This window comes from Gavia stellata, chromosome 1, assembly GCF_030936135.1.
Source record: "Gavia stellata isolate bGavSte3 chromosome 1, bGavSte3.hap2, whole genome shotgun sequence".
Classification (NCBI taxonomy): domain Eukaryota; kingdom Metazoa; phylum Chordata; class Aves; order Gaviiformes; family Gaviidae; genus Gavia; species Gavia stellata.
Genome location: NC_082594.1, coordinates 92,093,263 through 92,113,682, shown reverse-complemented (window position 1 = coordinate 92,113,682; position 20,420 = coordinate 92,093,263). Strand labels below are relative to the sequence as shown.

The window sequence follows — 20,420 nt, the reverse complement described above, 5'->3', positions numbered from 1 at the left end:
AATAAAAATGATTATAAATTATATAGGACTACTCTTACCTCTACAGAGTAGTAAGTTACATGTAACTTCTTTAGAATCTGTCACCTGAATTTATGAAGAGTTTGCACAAATATTAGCCATTACTGTCAAATATATAATAAAGCTACCAAAATCTTCATCATCTTTTATGTGTTTACACTTCCAGCCTTTTCCACTGTGCAGGAAGCCCAGGTAACATCTGCAGCATTGAAGAAGGCCTTAGGAAATAAAATTGGTAGTGTCAATTTAGAACTACCTCAATGCTTAAATAATATTCAACCACAAATAAAATTCTAATAACTAGACATGACCAGAGAATATCACCATTCAGATCTTTTTAAGGAAGTTAGGTGAATTACCAACCCAAGGGCAATGCTGGCATAGTTAATAAGATGGCGTCACAAATAATTTTCCACCATTATGATGGGATGCTCTTTCACAAATGTGAATAAAAGATCTAGGCATTGTAATAGATATATGTAATATAACATTATATATGTATATAGTATATACATAACATTTGAAACTTACATAATAATATATTTTGCAAATGAACTTCATCTGATATAGCATAGCTTACCACATTACAGCTCTTCATTCCTTTTTTATTTAGTTTCATAGTTAAGTCTGTTAATTGTGCTCATTTGACTGGAGAACTGGACCAAAGACATGTCAGAATTTCATGTAGATGTGTTTCGATAGGGATAGCATAGCTGAAAATTTGTGTGAATGCTGCTTGCCTAATCTTCTGCTATTCCTTTAGGCTTTAGTAAATGATATCCAGACAATCCAGCCCAGTTTGAACAGTGTTAATGAGGTTGGGAAGAAACTGAAGAGTGAAGCAGAGCCAGAATTTGCTTCCAGAATAGAGACAGAACTAAAGGATCTCAATGTTCAATGGGAACACATTTGCCAACAGGTATCAAGTCTCCTGCTGTGACTGGTTCATTTTAAATTAATAATCAGGTTTCTCATTGGCAGAATTTGTCCTTCTATGCATATCCAGTAAATATGAAACTGAATTTACACATATTTAGTTCACATTAATTAAACTTCTATTTTAGAAATCTTATTTAGCATGTAGCAATACATGTAAAGTATATTTATTTATATTATAATACAATATCTTAATATTTTTATAACAAAGTTATATACTAATATCTTGGATCTTAACAGCAATATAATTTATGGCTCCTGCAAAACTAGCTTTCTGAAAGTGGTATATAGGCATTTGCCAAAAAATCAAGTTCTGTATTTAGTTTTACATTTTCTTTTGCATCATTGTACTCGCGTGTCATTGCTACAGATGAAATAAGACACTAAAGCAGTGAAGAGTTCAGAATTCAAATACTTGGAATTAAGAGTATGTGCACATATGCATGTATGTAAAATACAGTCTCCAATGATCACACGAATTGCAAAGAATGGGGCATAACAGGAAAGGACAGTGCTTTTATTTTAAAGACATTCTTAATAAATAATTTTACAGATTAAGGAAGCTAAAAATTATTTTTATTTCATTGATGGCATTTGGATTCTCATTCTTTGTGACAGTTCAAAGGAAATGTCTTTAATGTTGTATTACTTTTACTTTTTTTTCTATTTGTTCATTCTGTTGTCTACCTTTTTCAACATATGTTTGCATAACAGTAAAACTATCACCTTTCAAGGTGGTCCAATGTTTTCTAAAATTGCTATTCTTCACTTTACATGTGAAAAATAGCCTCTGTATATTTTTTTGGATAAACATAGTTATCAAAAAATTTCCTCTTTGAAATCTGTATGACATTTTATTGATCCAGTTCTGTAGTCTTTCCCCTTTGACTAATGTGGAGTTTTTATTTGCTTATTTTTATAATATTAATAAGTTGGATATCTTTGCACTTCTCTTGCAGAAATTTCAAGTAATGCCTTATGAGTTTAGAAGTCTGTTACAGTTTTCTTCTGACTTCCCTGAAAATCTGTCTGTAATAGTTCCATTCAATACACAGCACAAATTAATGCCTCTCAGTGGGCATTTCTAACACAACTTCTTCAGTAATAGCTACTAAAACACAGGAGTAGTAAATACAAAAATCAGTTTGGTCTGTGGGGATTTCTTGAAAGGATTTGGAAAAGTCAGCTTGAGTTGATATACATGCAGTTAATATGACTGTGAGAGCTAACAATTGGCATTCATGTACTCTTTCCAGGTGATGGGACATTGCCCTCTCTTCTTGTGCTGTGACTGAGGAAGCGGCAATTTTGTGGGGCCACACATGGTTCTGCTTTTATACTTGTTGAACATTACCTTTTTATTGTTACTCTGTACACAATTCCTCCTGATGTTACTGAAAATAACATGTACTGAAGTAGCATCACAGTGCAGGATGTTGGCGTGATCAGCACTGCAAGCCCAACAAAAATGGCACCAGTGCAACTAACTGTTTTTGTTGCAAACTTCTTTTTACCATTGAAAGATGCTTCAGCCAATGGCTCAATCAGTTATGGACAATTTTGATAGGTTGATGCACAATTCATAGAATCATAGAATGGCTTGGGATGGAAGGGACCTTAAAGATCATCTAGGTCTAATTCTATACATAAGCTATGTAACATAAGTTACATGACCCCTATATAGTAGTGATTGGCAAAGGATTTAACAAAAGTATTTTTCACATTAAGATAAGTACTTTCTTCCAGTAGGAGATTTCTCTTTTACTTACCTATTTTTAGGATATGCACCTTTCTGAGAGATTCAATAATGACTTCGTCAGTAGAAGAAAGATATGCATATTGCTTTATTCTCTAGCAAGTTGCAATAAAACTGGTTAGAAGGTCATCTGACTTTATAGCTCAAGAGCCTCTGTTTTCATCCTTGGATGCACTTTCAAGGTCTGCTGTCGTTGTTCCTTTTACATCTTTTAGAAGGTAGTCCCTGGGTGATGTTTTTTTCAGATTTGTTTTCTGATGACCTCAGTTTATGGTGCAGTCTTTTTCTAGGATCATTGAAAACTCATTCTGCACAGCAATGGCTCACCAAAAAAAGGATGTATACACATGTGTAATACTTTCTTTATTACCTATTATTAATATCTATCTAATTACTTGTTAACATCTGCCTAATTACAGCAATGTCATTAGTATAGTATTTAATTTGATTCTTTTCAGGCTAAAATATTGTCAAGTTTGTACAGTAGCCTTGCCTTAAGTACCATGTAATGTTTTCTTTCTTAAAGGCCTATGCTAAAAAGGCAGCATTAAAAGGTGGTTTGGATAAGACTGTGAGTCTCAGAAAGGATTTGTCAGAGATGCATGAATGGATAACACAAGCTGAGGAAGAATATCTGGAAAGAGATTTTGAGTATAAAACACCTGATGAACTGCAGAAAGCTGTTGAGGAACTGAAGGTAAAAGATGAACTAATTCCTTGAGCTGTGCTTGAAGTTCTTTTTGAAGCTTTCGTTGTAAAGGAAGTCTACTCTTTCTTTTAGAAGGGTGCCTTTTGAGATCTACTTGTTAGCCTAAAATTTAAAGTAGTAGGTGGCTTGAATAAATTCTATTTGGAATACATTGGAAGATATTTAATCTTTCACAATACTGCATTGCTTTTTTTTCTCTTTGCGCTATTGGATACTTGATTTTGATGCAGCTTCAACATTCTTTATTTAAGGAATAATTCCTAAAAATCAGGTGTCAGCAACAGTTAATTGATAGATTGAAATCAGTTTTAGGTTGTCTCTTTGTATTAGAGAGAGAAAAAAAGAGATTTAGGACTTCAGGATGCATGTTGGTATGTACTAAGTATGCGTGATTTATTATTTCTTTAATATAGCAATATAGGAACAGCATATATTGGTCTCAAGTAAATAATGTTTCTTTCATGTGGGATGAATATGGCCTTTGGACAAAAGCACTGATTTGTGATACATGCTCAAATATACTCTTGCTTAGCCAAGGGCTTGATTTTTATTTCATAGGTGCATTGTTTTTCCTGTGCTATTCAGGAATTCAGATTATATGATTTTAACAATCTATCCAAAACTTTGTTCTCAAACTCTTCATTGTCCAAAGGATTTTGCCAGTGTTTGAGAGTATCTGACTATGCAACTGATGATCTCTTTATTTACTGACAGAAATGACTTGATGCCAGTCAGAATATACAGAATATATGGAAATATATGGAAAAAGTTAGATTCATTGTAAATGAGACAAATATATCAAAAGTAAACATCTGCTCTAGAGATGCAGTTCTTTTTTTAGTAATTGAATAACAAAATTCAAATTTATACATTGCACTGCATAATAAAACAGGTAAAATGTATAGTTTTAGACACAACCCCCATTATGGATTTCCTAGTATAGTGAATAGTCTGTACTTCCAGCTGAAGTACAGGTATGTTCAACCTGTGACACCTCGACTGATACAGATAACCAGATCATTTGTCATTAATCCCTTCACCTGCTCCTGATGATCCTTTCCCCGAAGACTTTCAGCCACCTTTCCTGTCACACAACAGGCAAAATCTGGACCAGAATTCTTTGTTCATCCTGCAGTCCATTTCTTCCCACAGCTAGGGAAGAGGAAAGCAAAGAGCAACCTAGTAAACTTTCTCAGGCAATGGCAGCCTGATCCCAGTTATTCTGGTTCACAGACTTCCACAGAGCCAGAGAGAAAGAAGGTTGTCAGGAAAAAGGTTTAGTTTTAATGTTTTTGGGCCAGCGAGTTCTCATCTTAAATTCCTGTGAAGACCAGTACACACTGATGATGCCGTGTATACCATCACTCTGTTTCCATTAGTGATATGACTCCAGTCATAGACACCATCCCATTGTAGGCACTCAGAGGAAACAATGCTAGGTATGACAATCTTATATCTTATTAATGAGAAGGCATAACAAGGGAGAGTAGCAAAAGGTGGAGGAAGAGAGTAGGAGTTGGATTGACCAGTTGTTGTGGTTACATAGGCTAAAACAGGGAAAAGGTGCCAGGTTGGTGGTTCCAAATCAGCTACATAGGATTTATTAATTATTGGTTTTAATTCACCATCCATTTGTGGTTCTCTCTGTCCCTTGGATCTTTATATTTCCTATGTCTGTCCTTTGTTAAACTTCTCTGCCTAGGGTCTAACACAGAAAGTGCTGTTTGCGAGGATGCTCCCTTTTCACTTTGTCCTCTCTTCATGTTAGGTTAATGTTCACTGACAGTGAATAATGGCACTGATTTTTCTATCTCTGCAAAGTGAGAGAATGAAATAAACATTAATGCCCTGATAAAAGTGTGAAATATACACTGGAGAAAAATTATTTTCTCAATTTCTCTTTAAATGCAGGCTAATGACAGTTGCAAGGAGAGGAAAATCAGTCAGAAGTATTTTCCTTTTTTTCTGTCTTGCTGCTTGTGATTGTACCTTTAAACCTGGGTACATGAATTTGTAACACAACAGGTTTTTTTCACATTTGTGGTTCATAAGGTATTATGGCAAAGGTATTTGGAGCATATCTTGGGAAAAAAAAAATAAAATACCAAAATGTTTTACTATTCTGAGAGCTCCAGAAAACTGAATAATTGTGAGAAGATGTTAAATTGTGCTGAGTATCATGTCTTGGCAATAAAATGAAAAAAAAAGGTTTTTGGATGCATTCAAAATTATGTCAGAAAGTCTGGAAATTAAATGGCTCTTGGGGTTTTTTTGTTGTTGTGGGGTTGTTTGGGTTTTTTCCCTCTGACAGAATTCTGAGATAATTCTAACAGAGTTATTAGAAATAAGTTTAGTTCTTCAACCAGGACTACAACTTTTTTTTTTTTTCCCCCCAGCGAGCAAAGGAGGAAGCCATGCAGAAAGAAGTGAAAGTGAAGCTTATTACTGATTCTGTGAATAATTTTATAGCAAAGGCTCCACCTGCAGCTCATGAGGCTTTGAAAAAGGAGCTTGATGTTCTGATTACCAGCTATCAGCGACTCTGCAGCAGACTGAATGGAAAGTGCAAAACTTTGGAGGTTGGATATCTTGTCAGTCATTGTATTTATAGCTCTTCTAACTGCAAAAGTAAGGTAGAGAGCAAAGATGTATTATCATATGGGATCATGAGTAGCCCAAGGCTGTCCTTGCTTTATGAGTTGTATACCAAATACCACATGGTATGAGCCATATACCTTTTTGCGAATCATATATGCTGGAGAGTCATATTAAAAGAGAAGCCTCAGACATGTCTCTTAAGTGGGAGACAGCAATGGCTGCTCAGGGTTTTCATCCCTCCTGAGATTAAGCCAAGCATCTGGCTTCTGTAGCAACCCTGTGACGTTGCCTTCACCAGCTCCTCTAGGCTTCTTTTTTCCATGGCTAAGGATTTTGATTAAATGGCTCTGAAGCTGGACAGGTGGTGTTATCTCAGCATGGGAAGAGCATTTGATCTGCTGGCAAGCTGAATACGTCTCATGCATTTTGAGTTGACCGTGCCATTTTGGCCAACTCCATTACATATTCTTGCATATTACACAGTGGTCATAGTGAATTAGGTATGAATTTTTGTTGTGAACTAATTTACAATAACTAACTTCATACATGACAATTATTTACCTGGGTAAAATTTATCTCCTCTAAATTTCACTGTGGAAAATTAGATGTGTAGTCTAAGCTGGTAATCTATGTGTCCCCTGATCATTGATGTTGTTGTTGTGTGGTAATATCCCTCTATAACCTCCTCCTACACCAAACACTTACATTTGATATGACCAAAGTTAGGTGAGATGAATCACACTCTGGGAAACTTGATCTACAAACAGCCTAATGCATCTCAATAAAATTATTTTAACTTCTACTAACAAAAAAGGAACAATGAAAAGATGATTTATGGAGAGTTTAAATGTTTTGCTTGTGTATAAAGTGCCATTTTTATCTGCTTATTTAAGTATCTTCAGGCAATGTAAAAATAAAATATTAGACAATAATTTAATTCCAGGAGAAGAACATAATTTCATTTTACAACATTATGTTTAGTACTGTAGCACTTAAGTGGTCTATAAATTGCACTAAATGTGGTTTAGAATTAATTTCCATAGAGATTTCTCTCAGAATTCTTGAAAGCTGTGTTTTTAGACATTTTGTGAATCTGTGCTTTAAGTAATTAGTATACAGAATATATAAGCAATGTAACTACATCTTTTAATAAAGACATAAACTTTTAACATGAATCTTTAAAAATTCTAATAATTTGTATATTTATATATTACAAGAAAATTTTACAGAAAAGCATATGAAGGGGATATTTCATGAGGCAGAAGATTCAAGTTGTGTTTTCCAGAAGTGTTCACTTTTTCATGTTATCTTCTGTGGTTTTGCTCTGTTTAATCAAAATGTTTTGGTTATGTATTATATTTATTTGGAACATATAAATACTGGGAAAAAAATCAACTGTATGGCACCATAACCATCAGAGATCAACCATATTGTTTTGGGGATGAAGCCTGCAATGTTTTCAATGTTTTAGCAACTGAAAGTTAGCTGTGAGATTTTCAATCTCAATAAACTTTTTTTTTCTCCATCAGGAGGTATGGGCATGTTGGCGTGAATTATTGTCTTATTTGGATGCAGAAAATAAATGGTTAAATGACATTGAACTGAAACTCAAGGCAACTGAAAATATCCAGGGAGGTGCAGAAGAGATTTCTGAGTCTCTAGATGTAAGTGCTGACTTAAATAATATCAAATCACATGTATTGATAAATTGTAAATCACATTACATTCAAAACAATCTATGAATCAACATTACACATGAGCAAGATGCAGAATATTTGGAAAGTCGTATGTTCTCACTTGATTCAACAAATGAGGTTTTGAATTCGAATCCACCTAAGTGAAACAGAGTAATTAAATGTGTTATGCCTGATGTCATAGACAATATTTGGTGACAATAAAATACATGTGCTTAAAAAACATGGCTCCAATTAAGCCAGTCAAAAAAATGTTGAAGACTCCAGAGAGAGAAAGTTTTCATCCTAGCACTGCAAATCTGTTTATTATTACTTTATTTTTATTAATGGAACCTTTCAAATTTGTAGAAATTAAGTTAATACCCTTAGTGGATTAAAATAAATACAAAATGTTACATTGATAGTGCATTTTTGCTGTTAAACTTCATCCATTCAGATACTCAAGCAAATTTTTTATTTTTAAGTACACAAATACTCCTCCTGAACTCATTGGGCAGAGTCCACGTCTTTAAAATCAAGCACCCAATTTATTGCTTTGCGAAAAGTCTTTCTTTATTTTCAGTAGTAAATAGTATGGAACATTTGTTCTCAAGACACGAGACATTGATATTTTTATCTTTTGTCTCTACTTTTATTGTGTATGGAATGTGAAGTTTCTTACTTACATTTTTAAGGGGAATTGTGATTGCTCTGTAGAGTCTTATTTGCAGAAAGGAAAACAAACTACTTTTTTGACCTTTTTTCAGTCTTTGGAACGTTTAATGAGACATCCAGAAGATAATCGCAATCAGATTCGGGAACTGGCTCAGACTTTAACTGATGGTGGAATCTTGGATGAATTGATCAATGAGAAACTTGAGAAGTTCAATACTCGATGGGAAGAACTTCAGCAGGAGGTATATTTAGTAATTGACCTGTCCTCCCATTAAGCAGCTGACAGTGTGGCACTGTTAAAAAAAAAAAAAAAAAGTTATTTCATCAGTATAGTTCCTAAACAGTACACAAAGACTTATTTTAGAAGTGGATGGTTTGCGTAAGTGTGGTGGGCTAACTCCAGCAGGTAGCAAAGCACCACATAGCTGCTCACTCACTCCCCACATCTCCTGGTGTGATGGGGAGAGAACTGGAAAGGCAAAAGCAAGAAAACTCATAGACTGAGATAAAGACAATTTAATAAGTGAAAATAAAAAATGAAAAAGGCAAGTAATGCAAAACCAATCACTCACCACCAGGAGACTAATGCCCAGCCAGTCCCCAAGCAATGACAGTTTTGGAAAAACTACCCTGCACCCCCCTTTTATTGCTGAGCATGACTCTGTGTGGTACAGAATATCCCTTTGGTCAGTTCAGGTCAGCTGTCCTGGCTGTGTTCCTCCCAATCTCTTGCCCACCCCAGCCTACTTTCTGGGAGGGACAGAGTGAGAAAGACAAGGCCTTGGCACTGTGCAAGCACTGCTCAGCAATAGTTAAAACAGTTATCAACACTGTTTTGGTCACCAGTCTAAAACACAGACCATATGGGCTGCTGTGAAGAAAATTAACTCCATCCCAGCGAAAACCAGTACAACAGGTAACCCTAAAATTCCAAAATTGCAGTGACCTTCTAGTGGACTTAATCTTCAATTGCATATTTAGAGATGCTTTCTCTGACAAGACTCTTACTGAGAAGCAAACTATTTTCAAACTTAAACGTAAAAGTAACATTCTCTTACAGATATAAATAAGAGTCTTTGTATCAATGAAAGATTTTATAAAGACACTTCAATATAGGAACATGTTTAGCACAAGGAGAGTCAAATCTAGCAATATGATAGATTAGCAATCTTTGCCACAGACTCCATGAAGAAAATTTTACTAATTCTTTGACAGATCCCAATAGTGGGACAGTATACTTTTTTCCTGGCAAATCAATTCAAAACCGTGATACTTGTGCATGAATATTTGCTTTTAGTATTAGGATTTTATTTAACATATGTTTGTGTGCGTACTAGTACAGATGTGTGTGTATGTGTATAATAGCAGGACCAAACAGAATTCACCAAAGAATTTTAAGATAACCAAAGGATACATAGGAAATAGCTCAAATACTAGTAGTTTACTAGTAACAAAGATGAGGACAAACTCTAAATAAACACAGAACAACCTAACAGGACAGAGTAACAAGGCAGTTAAATTACAGAAGTATTCAGTGCAAATACATGAAAAGTGATACTCATGAAGGACTTCTGACTTCATGTATGAAATCGTAACTTTTAAGCTGACTGTTACTGTTCAGAAGGAAAATCTTGGAGTTATGAAGAGAAATATCAGGAAGATGTCACCTTAGTACTTGGTAAAGACCAGAAAGGAATTCACAGAATCACAGAATCATTAAGGTTGGAAAAGACCTGTAAGATCATCAAGTCCAGCCATTAACCCAACACCACCATGCCCACTAAACCATATCCCGAAGTGCCATGTCTACAAGTTTTTTGAACACCTTCAGTGACCGTGATTCCACCACCTCCCTGCACAGCCTCAATGCTTCACCACTCTCTCAGTAAAGAAATTTTTCCTAATATCCAGTCTAAACCTCCCCTGGCACAACTTGAGGCCATTTCCTCGTGTTCTATCGCTAGTTACAGGGGAGAAGAGACCAACATCCACCTCACCACAACCCCCTTGCAGGTAATTGTAGAGAGCGATAAGGTCTCCCCTCAGCCTCCTCTTCTCCAGACTGAACAACCCCAGTTCCCTCAGTCTCTCCTCATAAGACTTGTGCTCCAGACCCCTCACCAGCTCTGTTGCCCTTCTCTGGACACGCTCCAGCACCTCAGTGTCCTTCTTGCAGTGAGGGGCCCAAAACTGAACACAGGATTCGAGGTGCGGCCTCACCAGCGCCGAGTACAGGGGCACGATCACCTCCCTACTCCTGCTGGCCACACTATTTCTGATACAGGCCAGGATGCCATTGGCCTTCTTGGCCACCTGGGCACACTTCTGGCTCGTATTCAGCCGGCTGTCAATCAACACCCCCAGGTCCTTTTCCTCAGGGCAGCTTTCCAGCCACTCGTCCCCAAGCCTGTAGCGTTGCCTGGGGTTGTTGTGACCCAAGTGCAGGACCCGGCACTTGGCCTTGTTGAACCTCATACAATTGGCCTCGGCCCATTGATACAGCCTGTCCAGATCCCTCTGCAGAGCCTTCCTACCCTCAAGCAAATCAACATTAGGGAAAGACCTAGCGAAGGACACAGAGACCCTCTTTATGATTGGAACCAGAACATGTTCAAAGAGGAGCCACAAAGATCATCAAATTTACTCAGTTTCAATGATATAAATGATGCACAAGTAAAGATTCTTAGCAGCTGTGTTAGAGTGATAACAATCTACCATGACAATGATAACATTTTTTCTTCTTTCATGGTGCTTGAAATGTACTTGTTTTTGAAAACAGTGGAAGTGAAAACACTACAATAAAATTTAAGGAAGGGCCCTCAGCTGCTCTGAGCTTAAACTTGAAGTGTGGAGTGGGAAAGAGCCTGGTTGCCTCTAAGAACTACCTGGTGGTAGTTCTGGTGCAGTGCAGGCATTCACATAGTCCCGTATTGCTGGACAGTTTCATAACGGAAAATTAAACATAACCTTCTGTATACCTGCTTTTTTTTTTTTTTTTTTTCATCTAACTTCTGTTTGAAAGCAGATACTGGAATTCTGCTACTTGGTATCTGTTGTTTTTTTCCTGACTGGGAGGAGAAAACTGGGAATATACAGGGGGCTTCCAGTGTGTGAAAACAGGACTTTCAAATAGTATTGCTGAGTGATGGATGAATACTATTCAGTCTTCACAATAATTGGCATTAAATCAAAATTCATGCCAGCTGCAGGGGTTAAATGTGGCAAGTACAACATGAAGATGTTGTGTGATATTCTGGATGCAATTTGGATGAGTATATAAGTAAAATATATTAGAAATGTATTAACTGCTTTTCAATTTAATTTAAATATAGACAAAAAGCGGGGGGGCGGGGAAGCCCTCCCCATTCTTTGAAAGCTTGATCTCATACTTAGTAGTCAAATACTAATGGTGAGATCTGTATATGAATGTATATGAAGAGCTGTAAAGAAACTATTTCAATCACAAGAGACTCAGTCACACCACTTCTTTACTGTATGCTTTCTACAACAAAATGTGTTATAAATTTTTCCACTGAAGTCTCACACGCTTTTTTTCATAGATTCCTGACACTGAATTTTCTGTGCTTTTTGTGTAGCCCTGTTGAAATCCAAACAGCGTGCACTCTCCTTTCATAAAAATTCATTGCAGGCACATAATGCTGTTCAGTTTGTGTTCAAGGTTACTTCTACTTCAGACAGACTAATAGGCTATCCTAATGTGGTTTAATTATTTATTTTTATTTGAATAATTGTGCAGGTAATTATCAAGACAATAAGCTCATGTGGGCAGAAACTGATATGTGAAATATTTATTCACTACTAATACAAACCACTGCCATATGAATGATGCTGCAAGACAATACAGCATTGCTACTGAGACAGAGATTTCTTTTTAAAGGCAGATAATGGCTTTATGTTTGTATGTCTTATCTTCTTTAGTTAACAAAGACTGAGTGTGTTTAGTTTGATGTTGAACATCTGGGGCTGATCGATAAACAACATATACCCTATCTTTACTTTTCAAGGACTGATTCACTTACAACTCTATATATTAGATCTAAAATCACTGTTGCCTGAAGAACTTCAAGCTAATATTGCAAGTGGCTATCATCCCCTGTAATGCTGAAAGTGATTTACAACCTGTCCAGCAAACTTCAAAGATGTCAGCTAGATATTCTTGAGACTATGCTTGCAAAAACTGTATAGAATGTTACTGTTCAGTTGGGCTTTACACTAGATTCAATTTTTATTCCTGGGGACTGTCTCTTAATTTCTTTTAGCACTCCCCTCAAGATTACCCTTTGTTTCTTTCAAAGAGCACACATTCATCATTTGACATAATTTTTCTGTTTTGTTCTCCTCTGAAGAGGAGAAAGAATTCTTCATGCCCCATCTCCATGTGATTACTTTGAAGGCTGCTAAGAGGGCTGTTTTTACAAGCTCTGAGGCACTCTCTGTCTGAAGTGATAACCTAAAGAGATAAAGAAGTCCTTCTTGGTATAGTTTGCAGGTTTGGAACGCAGGTGATCAAAGATGGCTATCACTTTGGGGTTGAAAGGTCAAATATTCGTAGCCACCTACTTTAAAAACACACTGTGAAATATTACTAGAGTTTGCAGAATTAGTTCTAGCTTGGAGGGTATTAAAAATTCCTGGGCCCAAAGTGAATGCTTTGAATGTTAGAAAAGGTGTTTCTAGTTTGCCTAAACACTCTGATTCAAAAAAGAGATTAACACATTAACATTTTGATGCAAAATGTACAGAGATGTTGTAATATATCTTAGACACAACCGTTATAACACCAAGAATTTGGGTTAAATTTTAAAGTCATTTAAACAGGTTAAGAAGGAAATTTAAAGTTGTCCAACTATTTACTTTTTAACTTTACCCCGTGGTAATATTTCTCAATAATTAGAGAGTATTACTGAGCCAAAAAAAAGAGTTAACATATTTCTGTCATTCTTAACAGACCCCTTTCCATGAGCTGTAACTTATAAGCTAATTAATGAAGTTGGTTCTGCGTTATAAATACATGTACCATGTAGTAAAAGTACTACAGTTTTGGAATGGTTTTGTTCTATTTTTCTCCCACAGCACAACTACTGAGTACTGCCTCAACAACAAAATTTTACTTGTTTTTAAACATAAAACTCTAACCAACATCTTGGTAACTGCATGTGTGACTAATGTCATTAAATACTTGAAAAGTATTAAGGAAAAAGTGGCAATGTCTCTAACTATAGCTTTATAACATTCAACATAAAAGAATGAGCTACAGTCATAAGTAACTGAGCACCTCCAGCTTTCCTGATATTTGATTGCCTCTCAGTGCAGCCTTTCTCTTAATATGGCATTTTATATGGATCATATGCAATGTTACCATTTCCTGAATTTACCATTGATCTTTGTTAAATTGTAAACAGATCTATGCAATACCTCATAGCATAAAAATTGTTACGCTTAATCATAAAAAATAACTAAAAATTTATGAAAACCCTTAGAGACTTTAATAAAAAAATCATTCCATAAATATTTTTTCTTTTCTTTTTCATTCTGATAGTGCCTAGCAGCAGATTTTTTTGTTTGCTTTTATTTTTCTTGACAGCTGTCAACATTTCACTGGCTCAGAAATAATTAAACTGTTTAATTATTCCTGAGATTTCCTATTTAGCAATTAACTGTCAGACACTTCCCTTTAGAGACCAAAGCCTTCAGCTTTATTTATTCTGATCTGATACTAGAGCTAGAGCTTCCTGTTATGTACTCAGAACCATTTATACACTGCAATGTTAAGCCATCTATTTCTTCCACAGAGGAATAGAATAAACGTAATCTTTCAGAGAAAAAAAAAACACAAAAAAACCACCAACCCCCCCCAAACAGAACATCATAAATTAAAATATTTTTATATTATAGATATATAAAATTTCAACTTTCACATATCTTTTAAGAATATGCCTATGTACATTTATGCATGTACAGACATACGAGTTTTAAGGACAAATTTGAAACTGAGGTTCACAGAGGTAAGTGTGTAGTATATCTGCCCCTTTTTGTAACGCCCTTTAATGCTTACCTCCATCAGTAACTCTCTTTTCTACTGAAAGAGAGGAAGAAGCCTCTTCCATATTGTGGCATTCCCCTTGATTGAATTGGTAAGTATTCTGCAATGCCAGTGATAGTGCCGGGGACCTACTTAGTGCACAGGATTAGGTTTTTGAGTCAGCTGTTGTCTCCTGCAGAAATATCATACATCACATGAGTGTATTGTATCTTTTAAAAGATTATTGTGAAGACTCTTTCATTACATTTGTTGTGTGAATTGAACAGGGTCAGGGCAGAGGCTTGACTTTAGGTGAGCGTGCAGGATGTGGTCTGTTCCCAGTTAGCAATACAGACAAAAAAAATTAAAGCAGCACACATTTATATCTGAGAAAATCATCACAACTGTGAAGGTGCCATTTTCCAGCATTCAGCTGTGTGGTTCTGCTCCCACTGCCAAAATAATTCCTCTCTTGTACCACTGCATTCACATCTTGGGCTAATATTATCTATTCATTCATCTAAACTGTTCATGGTTTTGGGAAGATACAAAATGTCACACGGGTTCTCAGGTTGTAATCAAATTCTCTCTGAGGACAATGAAAGGCGAATGTTTTGTCTTTGCGTGTGTGCATGTACTTACTTTGTGTGCACATAAAGGTATCACAGGCATGCATATGTATTTATCTGACTTCATATTCATTTGAAATCCAGCTGTAAAAATTCAGTCAGACTCAGGCGAGGATTTGTTGTAATTCTTTAACTTTAGCTGCTTTAATATTTGATCAATGAGTTTGGGAATGTTTTAATTTTTCCAGTTGTATTATAAAACAGGATTTTGATATACATATTTTCTGCTGATATCAGCACAGACATGTAACCACATCTTTGTCGTACAATTTTATGACTTTTTGTGAGTTTCCATGCAGTGATAACTATTTCATTGCTTGCATGCAGGCTGCTACTGAGGCTGGCAGCAGATTTATCTATACTTAAGCAAATGCCTAGCTGCAAATAATAGTTAGCATAGGTCAGCATTTATCAAAGGTTCAAAGCTTCAAGTATTGCTATAAAAGTAGTTTTTCAGAAGGACTTAGCACCAAATTTGTGTCCAGTATATTGAATTCTCCAGAAAGTGCAGGTGCTTATTTTAATGACTAGTAAGAATGGAACTTTCTAAGTGTCTTATTTTAAGTGGTGAGCTTTTCTGAATATCAGGACACTGCAGCCCTCAGTATGAATGGACTATGCATGTAGGTTAGTCCTACCAGTTATCCAAAGAAATTGATAAAGGCAGAGAGGTTTTCTTCCACGCTTCCAGGAGGATGCCCTTATCTGTGGGCTGTAGAAAGCTACTTACCCTGTTTCTGATCTAATATGTCTTTCAGTCTACTGTATAGGGATGCAAATGGAAAGGTAGAGAGTGACTGTATCTTAGCCAGGCTTACAAATTAGTAGTAAGGAGTGCTAAAGCAAATGGAATCTGTGGTTTTTAGTCCCTCTGCTTTGAACAGGCTGAGAACATTCATTGTAATATAAAATCTCAAATCAAATGAAGGTAAAAGTCATATAAGTAGCAAGTCTTAGTACTGTACTGGGAAGTTACACTGTTTTAATGGTTCATCTGATGGGGTAATAATACCTTAGTGGCTCAGATGCTTCCATTAACACTGACAGCATGGGTCTGATATATAAAACTGCTCAGTTCCACAGCAGGTTCCTGAAACTGGCAGTGATACAAGATTATCTGATCAGCTATTTTGAATTAGCACAAAGCAGCTTACAAACATAAATATAGTAAATACAGGTTGGATCCCTATCCTTTAACTAAGTCAAACAGCTAGCAAGAATGCTCGCAAAAAATAATCTTTTTCATTTGTTAAATGTGAAGCTCTGTAAGAATCTGAGCTCCATGAGGAAGGTACAGATATATCAAGAATTCGCACGGAATTGCTGAGAGATATTTTCGTTCAAGGCAAGTGTTTTGTAATAGCTATGAAATAAAATCAAAGTATAGCTGGCTCACCAAAGAGAAAAAGTGGGATTTGACTTGAAAAATGGCAGGACACCTAGCAGTGTTATTTAAAGAGTGCTTGCTTTCTCCCTCCTCCTTCAATTCATGTCAAAGAAAGTTAGTCACTTTATTCTGTGGTCAGCAGTATGGCTGGGCTTGTACAGAGAAAAACTGTATTGTATTTGAGATCGTTGGTAGTTCTCATGTGCATTGTACAATGCAGAAACTCTGCTAGGTGGAAGCTGTAGTCTAAGTAAAATATGAATCCGCAGGTGGACAAAATGACAGATGAAAGAAAGTACCAGGTTATTTATTACCTGGTAAATACCATATTAAACTGTTACAAATAATAGTTAAAGCTAACCTGTTTATATCAAGTGTTTAAATATATGTGTGTTTTAAGGACAACTTGGAAGAAGAATTTATTGTTCTGATTTGTTAAACCATAAAGGGAGCTCCTTTGAAAGGAAAGTATCTTTCTCAAAAAAAGGATTGTATAAAAGCTGATGGTAAGCAATCCACTGCGGCACTGATGGTGGAGTAGAAGCAAGAGTCAACTTCCTAGACTAAAAGACTATATGGTTAGGGTGATAATAGATTGGGGAAGCCCACAGACAAGACAAGACAAGGATCCATCTCTTTTTTTTCCAGAGTAGGCATTGCCTCTCTTCCAGGCAGCTATTTATACTTCATATAAGACAGCTCCTTCTCAAGACAGTCTTTATCCCTCTCACTTACTGAAGTGGATTGTCTCGGATGGGATTGTGATGACAGTAACCCTATTCTCAGTAAACAAAATCTCTTGAACTATATAATAAGATCAGGAGGACCGCTATGCCTCAGAATGAAAGACTGCACTATCAAGATGCTTTTGTTATGCAGCTTTGCCAACTTCCACTCTGTGTAGAAATCCTCAATGCATGCATTGGTTTTTCAGGGTCCTGCATTTTTTAGATCTGGGGTTTTGTTTCTTTCTTACTAAAAAGAACTGAATGGGTGGCAAAAAGTTGCGCAACTTATCATACAAAAAGGTGGATGAGCACAAGTCAGGAGTACTATTTTTGATTCTTAGCCTGCATTTTTTGAAAAAGAAAAAATTGTGGGAAAAAAATGTTACTATACACATTATTACTGTGAATATTTATAACGTTGTCATTGTTTTTAGGCTGTGAGAAGACAAAAGAGTCTTGAACAGAGTATTCAGTCAGCCCAGGAGACTGACAAAACCCTCCGCTTAATCCAAGAGTCTCTTGCTGTTATTGACAAACAGCTAACAGCCTACATTGCAGACAGAGTTGATGCTGCACAGGTCCCCCAGGAAGCACAGGTAAGTTATATACAGGTTGAACGGATGTTCTTACTGGTTTTCTCAATCAACCGACGAGTCTTTGGCTGTCCCTTAGGCTCATATTAGTAACAGGTATTTGCAACATGATAATTATGAAAGTGCAAGTAAATTTTAGGTAGGATTACTTTGAAAAGTTCAAGCTAATTTTCTAGTAGAGTCATATTTTCCTTCTATTTTATATTATGTACCTGTCCAGAAAATGTAAAGAACTATAAATGTCATGGAAGACTATGCAGTAACTTTAAAAGGACAAAGATAAATAATATGACTCTAAAATCCAGTTCCCATCCTAGAAAGAAGCTCATCATCTTCACTACTCTTACATGGCTCTTTTACGAAGTTGATTACATGGCCTAGGGATTGTTACTAAATTATTGAAACATAGCCAACATTGTTAATTATTTCATGATGTGCACATAAATGTACTTATAGTTGATTTTTTACAGCTCACGTAAGTTTAACAGAAACAGCTTTTCCATTCTTTAGAAATTGTTTATTGAGCATTTGAAATAAAATTGTACATCTAATTCTCATTTTTACTCTTTCATTGTTTCTTCTATAACATTTGCTTTACTGCAGCATTAAAATGGTAAGAATACAAATTAAATAAAACCAAATATTTCTGGTATAAAATTAGTAACAGTGTACATTATTATGTACAGCAACTATTCTGACTTTTAGGAAGTCAGATTACAAAAAACAAACAAACAAACAAAGCTACAGGGAAGTTGAAAACGAATGCTTTGTAATTATTTTAGAAGAGGCATTCAATTGTATTTTTTCTGACATGCCTGTAGAGTTTTAAATCATTGTAAAAAATGGGTGTCTTGTATGGATTAGCTTAGATGATCTTAAATATATTCAGAGCTGAATATATGTATTCCTGGAAATCATGTTTTATCTCCTTTAAAAAAACCAGTTTCCATGTCTTTTGAATTAAAATGTAGATAGACGTACCTTTCATTTGCTTTTCTAGTGCATGTGTGCTTGTAGGTACATGCAGATATTTTTATGTGTGTGGGTCTGATTTTAAAAAGTTATATTCAGAAAACAGGATCATATTTGCATTCAGTCTTATTTTGAAACTGATTCTAAGTTATTTGCTTCTAACTTACATCAGCGTAAGAATAGGATCAGATTCTCCTTTGTTGCAATGTGAATAATGTAAACAAATTTTTGATGAAATAGGATACGAATTAGCATTTGTTAAAGATGTATCAGTTTAATTTCTCATCTTGTAATTATATAACTCTAATACATAAGAAAAATTTGATATGAAAGTGTGCTTTTTTTCTGGTGTATTTGGACCCTTACATTGTAGCAATTTTTGGTGGTGCTTCATATATCCCATGGACGCTTCTTGTTTATGTGTGTCCTCAGGTACAATACTGGAAATGATCACAGACTGTGTAAAAGGAAGTAATTCAGCAACTTCAGCAACTAACGCTGCATAAAACTGAGCCAACCTTAATTAGCACACTTTCATGGGAAAGTTTCAGCACAGTGCTTTTACAGAACTTGTTTTTGTTCTTGAGATTTTATCGTCTGACATCAAGTTTACCTGATTATACTATATCCACTGTGGGAAAACCAGCATAGAGGCTGCTGAGTTTTTCCCTTTCATGCTTTTATTTTAAGATGCCAGTGGGACCTAATGAAAAAAACTTAATTAACAACTGAACAGTTTTAATGCAAATACTGAAATTCTCTGAAGTTTGGTTGTGAAATTTTTTAAAATCCTTAGAGGGAAAGGGAATAAACAATCCATTTTATGGAGGTAAATATACTGAGTCATTCCTCTAGTGAATGGCCATGCCAACCGGTGGCAGAATAGGCAGATACTGAATGGCCACATCTCCTGTGGAGTGTCTGCTCTTTTGTAGAGCAGAAAGCAGTTCGTTTGTATAAGATATCCTACTATAGTGTCTGCACAGCTGGAATGGGAATCTTTCAGTCAATGATGTTGGTTTCTGGGCAGGGGTCACTTTATGCTGAGGGATTTAGCAAACTGTTCAGCTATATGTGTTGCATTTCTAAAAGAACATGTGGGAGGATTTATAATCAGAAAGCTGTTGAAGGTTTGGGAGCTCTGTGTGTTTGCTTCAAAAATTCAAATCCCTTTAGAGCTTTTATAGGAGGAAAAAACTTTGGTTCAGCTGATCAGAAATCGATCTGAAAAAGCAAAATTATATTTAGGTCCTCTTTTTAAATGAAATGATCAGTTTAGTTTATTCAGAAAATTTACAGAAAGAAAGGGGAGTTAAGTATGTGCTGTTACACTTCTCCTTTGGATCATTTTTTGAATGTAAATTCTGTGTGTTTCTTACTCCACCATGTGGCACTGAGAATTTAATGCTGGAGAGCCACTGCCACGCAACTCATTTTGAGTACAACTAAAGATACTGTATTCAGACAAAACAATCTAAAAGCAACCGCACAGATAAATCAGTTCAGATTCCTCAAGGTGTAATGATGAAAAAAGCTGGAATGAGGTAAAGCCTAAAACAATATTCCAGAAGGAAAGATTATTTGTTTGTGTGCTTGATCTCGTGATCCCAACTGAAGTCTCTTTAATTTCTCTAAATTTACCAAGAAAATACAGGGAATGAAGACATCATCACAGGAATTTGCCAGTTGATGACTTTTTGTGA

At 35.8% G+C, this 20,420-nt stretch overlaps 1 protein-coding gene across 2 annotated transcripts in view; it reads left to right on the top strand.

Annotated features, from left to right (window-relative positions):
* The window catches only part of DMD (dystrophin), a 907,831-nt gene that overhangs the window by 191,020 nt on the left and 696,391 nt on the right, over window positions 1–20,420 (top strand). For both annotated transcript variants that reach the window (XM_059827200.1, XM_059827195.1), the window contains 6 exons: window positions 782–937; window positions 3,237–3,407; window positions 5,816–5,998; window positions 7,547–7,681; window positions 8,458–8,607; window positions 17,587–17,748. In XM_059827200.1, the coding sequence (XP_059683183.1) occupies window positions 782–937; window positions 3,237–3,407; window positions 5,816–5,998; window positions 7,547–7,681; window positions 8,458–8,607; window positions 17,587–17,748 (957 nt within the window). The remainder of the gene's footprint in view (window positions 1–781; window positions 938–3,236; window positions 3,408–5,815; window positions 5,999–7,546; window positions 7,682–8,457; window positions 8,608–17,586; window positions 17,749–20,420) is intronic.